General features: G+C 45.4%; 1 protein-coding gene across 1 annotated transcript in view; it reads right to left on the reverse strand.

The window, feature by feature from the left end:
- Window positions 1-7667, reverse strand: part of LOC138300147 (zinc finger protein 37A-like) — a 68453-nt gene extending 60786 nt beyond the window's left edge. The window contains exon 1 of the mRNA XM_069239098.1: window positions 7479-7667. Within this exon, the coding sequence (XP_069095199.1) occupies window positions 7479-7502 (24 nt within the window). The 5' untranslated portion in view covers window positions 7503-7667. The remainder of the gene's footprint in view (window positions 1-7478) is intronic.
- Window positions 7668-8807: the final 1140 nt, after the last annotated feature.

Raw genomic sequence — 8807 nt, forward strand, 5'->3', positions numbered from 1 at the left:
ACCCGGGCAGGCACCTCTTAGGGAGCAGATACTCACTCCAGCAGGCGCCAGCAGAGCTCAGGCAGTTCCAGATAAGCTAGGCAGTTGCAGGGAGGCCTCTGGAGCTTGTTGCATCCCTGTAGCTCTGACAGGTCAGCGACTGATCCTTGATTCACTTAGGTAGCCTGGGATGAAGGAAGCAGTTCCAGTCTTCCTTGTCGGACAGCAAAGCAGGCCTCAAGTAGAAGGACAGTCCTCTGGGGAACAAGTCAGGCTTCAAGCATTAGGACAGTTCTCTGGTAGCAGCAGAAGGGTCCTCTGGAGAACAAGCAGGCCTCAGGAAGCAGGGCATTCCTCTGGGGATCAAGGTAGTCCTCCTTCTGCAATGTCCACAGGTCCAGGGGCGTACTCTAGAGTTGTTCTGAGGGTCCAGTATTTATTCCTGGTGCCAGACTTGGTGTGGCGGGAAACACTCTGGCTTACCCCCCATCTGGTTCTTGAAAGTTTTCCCTTTCCCCTGTCAAGGCTCCAAGAAGTCCGTGATGTCGAAAGACTGGTGTCAGGGTCCTTTGTGTGTGCTGGGAGCAAGCCTCTGAAGTGCAAACCTTCCTGGCAGAATGGCCCATGCAGCCCACACTTATTCCCTTTTATCACACCGTCTGGGACGAATACACAAAACCCAACAGCAGAGCCATTCATAGTCATGTTACCCAGGACCCTGACAACAGGTACCAAACAGTAAGGGCAAGAAAATGACAGCCTTCTAAAAATCAAATTTTACCATTAAAGAAGAATTAATTTAAAATGTTAGTCCAAACATGACATTTCTACTGGCTTCCAATCAAAGAGCACTTACTAAATATGATAATGCAGCCCAATGTTAGACAGTGGGAGAGCTAGGCCTTACAGTAGTGAAGAAAACATTTAGGAGTGTTTCTCAACCAGGACATGCAACACGTAAACCCACATGTCCTATTTTTTTTTTTTAATTATGCCCCCCTACCTTACAAATATTAACAAGCATTTGCACTGCAATGGGTCTCGGGTTTGCTTGAGTAGGAGCTATTAAGTTTGTAAATGCCTAACTGGACTTTTCTTGCCACATACATTGAAACTGAAAAGTAAACCAGTTGACATAAGTGAGCAGATTCAAAGTGCCACCGCCACCATCAGCATGAGCACGAAGGAGAGACACAAAAGGAAAAAGAAGTTCACTTGCAGTCAAATGTACAGGCAAATATGCAATTATCTATGTAACAGGGTCGGTGGCAAAGGCAGTAACAAAACTGCCTCAAGGAGGAACAAACATAAAGCGTTTAGCAATGATAACAAACGATTTTTGAAAGGCAAACCAATGTATGAATGATAGCGATGGGCATGTGATGGGTGAGGTTAAAAGCCGACAAATAAATTTCACAGGCCAGAGCGCTTGCACGCTCAACCTAAAAAGGGAGGTTTAGGCCTAGCAAAAGGTTTATTTTACCAGGTCAAAATGTCAATTCAAAAGTGCACTACCGGCTACAATGGCAGGTCTAAGACATATTTAAAAGTGCCACTTTAGTAGGTGGCACAATAAGGCCCATTAGTAGCATTTAATTTACAGGCCATGGGTACATGTGTTACCATACACTAGGATGTACAAGTACATTAAATGTGCCAGTGAGGTGTAGGCTAATTTTAACATGTTTTAGTAAGACAGTACAAGCACTATAGCACTGGTTGACAGTGGTAAAGTGCACAGAGTCCGAAAGGACAACAAAACGGGTTCAGCAAATAAAGGGAGTGCAAGCTAAAAGACTAAGGTGACCCTACAGAGAAGCCAAGCCCAACTCATTCATTTTGTGCAGAGAACAAGGTATTTCCCCACTTCAGCCCTGTTTCCCCAAAGCACATCTCTCACTCAGTCGTAGGGCAGTAGGTGAGCTGTAGTTGCACAGTCCTGTGGGGTTTCGAGGCGTTCCTTTTTAGAGGGGAGGATGGAGTGAGAATATGTTTTTTGGATGATGTGTGCTAGAATTGAGGGTGTTCGCTCCTCTTTTTTCTGTGCAAGAACACTAAAACATTAGATATGAAGGTTATATTAACAAATACGCAAAGGATTTGTTACAGATAATTCACTATCACTCAAAAACAAAAACTACTCTATCTTAAAAATGGCTGTTATCCACAGGACTCATCACTTTCTTCCACAATGTTTGAACCATAACAAAAAGTATAATGTAATACTTATATGTGACACTAATGATGTTGCCTCAATTCACAAAGCCCTGACTTTAATGTTGTAAATATGCAGGTGTTAGGTTACTTATAAATGTGTAGCAAATTTGCAACTGTTTTGTGTTTCACAAAGGATTCCATGAGTATGTAAGCAAATCAACAACAGTTACAGATTTCATTCAATGTTGAAATGTGTAAATCTTGTACTTGTAGGTTTACTATCTTGTAAAATATTCTGCAAGTGTAATTGTGATGCAAAATGTGTATTTGCATACTTACTGTTTTTTGTTTTTTTTAGGAAATGCTTTCCTCATGAAGAATCTACCTTCTCAGCAGCACAATTAAATATGAGGGGTCCCATCCCCATCTTCACATCCACAAGTCAGACTACATGTTGCAGACAGCAATGTTAATCATGCTCAAAAAGACAATATATTGCTAAGGGCAGATCCTCTGGGCCAGAAAATTAACCTACAAATACAACTAAACAGGCCACACAAAAAATAGACAGTACTATCCCAGAGGAAACCTAAGCTTATAAAGGAAGGTAGATAATAATCATGAATCAGTACACGTGATCAGATGTGACTTCATTAAAGCATGCCTAGAAAGCTTATCAGACCCTGTTGGCTACTCAAGCCTTAGCATGACAGAATCATAAACCATGGCTAAAGACATTCAGAAGGCTCATTCAAGTCAGTAGCAGAATTAATGTCCAGATGGAGATAATTGGGTGTCGCTTAAACAGTGAATATCAGCATTTGAAATTATTTTAAAATATGTCACAGTTTCTTATTTATGCTCTTACCCACATACTGAAAGGTTAAGTGCTTGCTACAATCTAATACCTCCAGATAAAAATCAAAGAAATACAAAAGCGTGCCTTTGGAGACTGGAGAATTAGGGCCTCATTAAGAGTCTGGCAGGATGATCAGACTGCTACATTACAACCCTTACAGTGGGTCAGCCAGGGGACTGCTGGGAACATGGTTCCTGACAAGCTGACGGCAGGCGGACTTGTGGTCAGCCAAAGAGCCACTGTGCTGATCAGGACTCCTGTTTTTGTCTGCCTTTTCCTGGCAGGGACCACGCCATTAAAAAGCTGGCGGAAACACAGTGCTAGAGGTCTCAGGGGGCAGTGCAGCTCCCCAACTCAGTACCCTCAGAATACGCACTGTCTACAACAGCAGACACTGTGTATACCGAGGGTCACTGTGCGACGGCTGCTGCGCGGTTTCCACTGGGCTGAGCATGGGAAACCTCAGTTTTCTGAGATTTCCAACAGTCAGCCCAGTGGAAATCTCATAATGGGCCAGGGGGTTAGGGGGGCCGCCAGCTCCACAGCAGTCTCCTCTCCATGGGACTGGCGAGCCAATGGTCGGCCTGCAAGCCTCATAATGAGGCCATTTACTCTAACAGCCTACAGTTTGTATGCGACTACAGCTTTCAATATTCCAACCTAAAATGCCACTGGCATAAGCACACCAATCAATTACAATTCTGTAACAAATGGCAATTAGGGTCATAAAAAACTAAATCAGCAATTTGATTGCAGGGTAAGTCTGGAAACAAAACTGCTGATTAGGGTCCTGATGTACTGTACAAGGCTGGCTCTCTCTAAAGTGTACGAAAGACGGGCACAGCACAGAGAGGCCAAGCAACAGCCACCTTGGTATCCATAGGTAAAAAGCAGACCACCTAATGCTCTGTTTTTGTGGTAGTGTAGGCAAGCAGTTAGGCTTGTCTTCGAGATGTGCTAAGCATTTGTTGTACTCACAGTATCAATAACTGTGGACACACAGTTAAAAGAATAACTTGAGACCAATTTACAAAAATACTTTAGGTTTTTATAAAATTTTTAAGACCAAGCTCATCAAAATCGGATAAGTGCTTTTTATGTTATGATATTTCAAAGTTCAACAAAAATAGTCTTTTTGTGCATAATTACGCACCATAGGAAGCAAATGGAGAAATCTTTAAAAAAGTCAGGCAATGCTTTCACAAGTGTCACCTTCTATTTTTAAGTTGAGGTTGTCGAGATGTCCTGTGGGTTAGCCGGAGAAGTTTGGGTAGTTCCCGGTTCAAGCGGGAGCAGCAGCTGAAAGTCTTGGAGCTGGTGCAGAATGGAGAAAGGGACCAATTGGAAACGCACTGCACAGGTGGACTTATAAGTAAGTCTGGTGGGTCCCCTTAGAGTCAAGAGGTCTAAGAGGTTAGGGTTAGAGCACAGCTGGTTTTGTGATGCACGGGCCAGGGAGGTCAAGTGCAGTGCAGATAGGCCAGCCAAGGGTCGTGCGTCAAGGAGTCATTGGAGCCAGGTGCAGGTCACTTTGATGGTGGTCTGCAGGTCAGCAGGGCCACTCTGGGGAGTGGTTCTTGGGGGTCCTCAAGTATATTGACTGGTGCTTGCTTCTGGTTCTCGGAGAGTCAGAAGTGGACTTTTCTTCTGGGTGTCCGACTTTGGGGGTCCAGCACCCCGGGCTATGGCACATCTCAGGTACCAGTGGTCACATTGTTACCAAACTTGGCACACTGGCAGGGTTTGTCCTCCGGGTCGGTCGGGTGGAATTTGGTCAGGCTGCATCCGGTTTGTTGGTCAGCGGCCGGTCAATGAACTAGTCTTCCCTGGTTTCTTGCCTACAGGGCGCAGGGGGGATGCCTTCACTCAGAGGAAGGTTCTTGGTGATTTTCAGAAGCCTGGAGGTCCTCTGGGGTTTCTTAGAGTCCGTCTGAAGTCTAGTCAACCCCACAGTGGCGATTGTCTAGTCCTGTCTAGTCCTGGGTGCAGCAGGTAGGGTTTGGCGTCTTTTCCTTCTTGCAGCAGGACTTCTGTTCTCAGGCCTTGTGCATTCTTTGTCGCTGGTCTACTTGTGTCTGTCGAATTTGATCTGCAGGTCTAGGGATGCCCACTAAATACTGCATTTAGGGGGCGTTAAGGGAAGTACCTGGTAGGGGCCAATGGGCCACCTTCTTTAGGGTGGCTACACCCACTATGTGACCACTTCCTGTGGGAGGAGGTCGCATCCTTAACCCTGGTTGGCTATTTTCTTCCCATCCAAGATGGAGATGGAGGAAAATGAAATAGAGTGGTGCCCTCGCCTGCCACACCTGGGTGTGGTACAGGCTGAGGGGTCCACTCCAGACTACTCTAAGTTTACCACTAGTTTTTCCGCCCAAAGTGGTGGTGGTAGGGGGGGAACATTGTTAGAGGTCAGATTTCAAAGGCGGTAAAGCCTTTGAAGCTGACCGCTGGGCCTGGGCACCTGCCTGGGGAAGCTGGTGTAATACCTCCACCCAGGAAAGGTTTTGTGTTCTGGCTCCTGAGAGCAGAGGTGCTTACCCCAGGAGTCCATATTTGTGCCTGGTGGAAACAAGCTTGTAAAAACAGCCCGCAACCATGCCAGGGCTGTTAGGTTTTGCAGGGGGCACCTCCGAGGTGTCCTCTGTGTACTGTTATAATAAATCCAACACTGGCTTTAGTGTGGGTTTATTATTCTGAGTTGTCTGATGCCAAACAAGCCAGTGTTCAGAGACGTCATCGTGTAGCTGGGGAACTCATAATGACCAGTGTCCATCACATGTGTTTGCTATGGCTTACACTTACTATTTCTTAAGGTTTTGTAAAGACACAGTAGGGGCATATTTGCTCCTGCACACATATGCCCTCACATGCATTATAGTGCACCCTGCCTTAGGGCTATGAGGCCTGCCAGAGGGTGGACTAACCTTTAGTGCATGCAGTGTTAGTGGACAGAGCACTCTTGGTGAGTGCCATGTTGAGTTTGCAACTTTACACACACCTTGTCATGCACTTGCAATGGCATTCTGCATGAGGGTGGTGTGTGGGCCTCTCAGAGTGGCACAACTGGTGCTGCAGCTCTGGTGGGCCCTCCAGTACCCATGCCCTGGGTACCAGGGGCACCATTTACTAGAGACTTAGAAGGGTGGCTTAAGGACCAATACATAGTACAGTTTTTGAGAACAGATATGGCCCTGGCAACCTGTTTAGCAGGGGCCCAGGACACTTACAGTTCGAAACCACATCATTTTCCAGGCAAAAAGTGGGGCATTACTATGTCAAAGGAGGCCCTTTCTCACATGTACTACTTCCTTTCCATACCAATCTTAATTTACAAAGTAGCTTACATGCTGTCAACACTAGAAAATAACTGTGATTCTCTGTACGTCATCTCCTTACTTCTTTGAAATTAGAAAGTCTTAGGAGTTAGCTAAGTGTTTGTAGTACAAGCTATTTGAAACAGACATTGTTGCCTAGACTTGAACGTTCACCTCTGATATTAACACAGGTGCTTCTGCTTCTTTAAGTCTAAGGAATTAGAGAAGATACCCGGATAGGTCAGTGTCAAGAATTTGAATAGAATGTCCCCTTCATCTGTGTGCTTCCCTTCATTGAATTTGGTAAAAGGGAACATAGATTTACGGCCACTTCGTTTATGTGTTTTTTGGCCCCATAGTGGATTAACAGGTAGCAGAATATTTAGGCAATTGAGAAATGCTTTCATTTTGGGCAAAGAGGCTTTTGGCTCTTGAGAAAGTTACGACTCGAGAGTGAAGACTGAAGAAATTAGGGAAAAGTGGAACGAGATGCACGGGTCCAGCCTGGTAAACTTAAAGTACAATCTCACACAGAAGTATTTTTCATTGTAATGCTGTTCCCAAGTGTGGTATTCTTCCTGCCCATCCTTACAAAACGACATTTTTTTTTAAACAACATATAATGATGCATCAGGTATCAAATGTGAAGGCCAAGGGAAGTTGTGATTGTAGTTTAGGATGTATGGGGTTGCCAAAGAAGCCGCAGTAAGATTTTGCTCAAGAGACTCATAGAATTTGTTGCGTAACACGATTTGACTACCCTAAGCAACAATCTCACATGGATAATCAATATAGCATCCTATAGACCCTTCCTTACGGCATCATATCCCGCCTGCTTTGTAGAGATCAGGCAGAAAAGACTTAAGCAGATCTGGAGACTCTCGACAGTATTCACATAACTAAACGAATGGTTTATGTGCTCTTAAACCTGTTAAGCAGACGACAGTTTGGCATCTAAATGAAAATTCTAGACAAGCATCTCTCAAGATGTAAGGCTGAAAATGTGCAGAATTCCTTCAATATGAAAAGGAAAAAGTCGGTTATTAGGGTCACTATTAGAGAAAAAAGATGAAGGAAAGCAAATTAAGAGCGGTACCGTTACACGGCATAACGGCAAAAACAATCAGTGGACAACATTTCGGAACTAGCCCAAAGGTGTGACTCACCTTATGTAAATAGCAATGGGCCATCTTCTGGTGTATGTTGCAGTTAAAAAGTCCGGCGTCCCACCTCTGCTCAATAGTTGGGCTGACGTAATGAATGTACGCAAAGGGTTCTTTTCCAAAATAAAATACGAAATTACAGACCACCCTCCGATTGCACACGTACGTAACATGAGACACTAATCCCCATGCTCTCTCTTTTACACGCTTAAATGACGAGAGACACTAATCTCGATGTTTTCTTCAAATACGCATGTACTGGCGAGAGACACAGGTCTCGAAGTCTCTGTTTTATTACGCGTGTTTACCAGTAGATACTAATCCACAGCTTCCTGCTATTATAAACGTGTGGAAAATGAGACACTAATCTCGCTGCGAGCGACACAACCTGTCCAAGTCACAGATGCCGATCAATAGCACGCCACGCAGTGGCAAAAAAGGAGATTTTGGTGAATTTTGAAACGCGTCATCTTATATTACTTTATTATTTTACTAGTACATAAAGTTTACATTTAAATCGTTTAGATGGTCCGGTCAACTCTCATGGCTCTAGCGGGCCCGAACAAATTCAATCAGTCAGTGCTTGTAAAGCGCAGCTACTCACTCGTTAGGGTCTCAAGGCGCTTGGGTGGGAGAGTGCCGCGTATACCAGTGAGGTGGTTTAAAAAAGCCATGTCTTGAGTTCCTTCGTGAAGCTGGTGAGGGAGGTGGTTTGTGTGATGTGGATGGGTAGGGCGTTCCAGGCAGTGGCTGCAAGGTAGGAGAAGGAGCGTCTTCCTGTTCTGGTTTTCCTAATGCAGGATACTTCTGCGAGAAAGAGCTGGGCTGAGCGTAGGGCCCTGTGGGGTACGTGGAACTTTAGTTGCTGGTTCAGGTAGGCTGGTCCTATGTTGTGGAGGGCTTTGTGTGCGTGGGTGAGGATCTTGAAAGTGATTCTTACCTCTATGGGGAGCCAATGCAGTGTACATAGGAGTTGCGAGATGTGACAGTGTTGAGGTAGGTCGAGGACCAGCCTGGCGGCGGCGTTCTCAATGTTTTGCAATTTGCCGGTGAGTTTTTTGTTGATTCCGGCATAGAATGCGTTGCCCTAGTCCAGTCTGCTGGTGATGAGGGCATTTGTGACGGTCTTTCTATGTTCGAGCGGGATCCATTTGAAGGGCTTGTTTAGGAGGCGGAGGGTGAGGAAGCAGGTGGAGATGACTGAGTTGATTTGATGGTTCATGCTGAGGTCGGGGTCCAGGATTATTCCGAGGTTGCAGGCTTGGCTGGCAGGGGTGGGCGGGTTTCCGAGGGTGGGTGGCCACCAGGAGTCGCTCCATGCGTTGGATTGAA

The sequence above is a fragment of the Pleurodeles waltl genome, chromosome 6 (assembly GCF_031143425.1).
Source record: "Pleurodeles waltl isolate 20211129_DDA chromosome 6, aPleWal1.hap1.20221129, whole genome shotgun sequence".
NCBI classification, from domain to species: Eukaryota; Metazoa; Chordata; class Amphibia; order Caudata; family Salamandridae; genus Pleurodeles; species Pleurodeles waltl.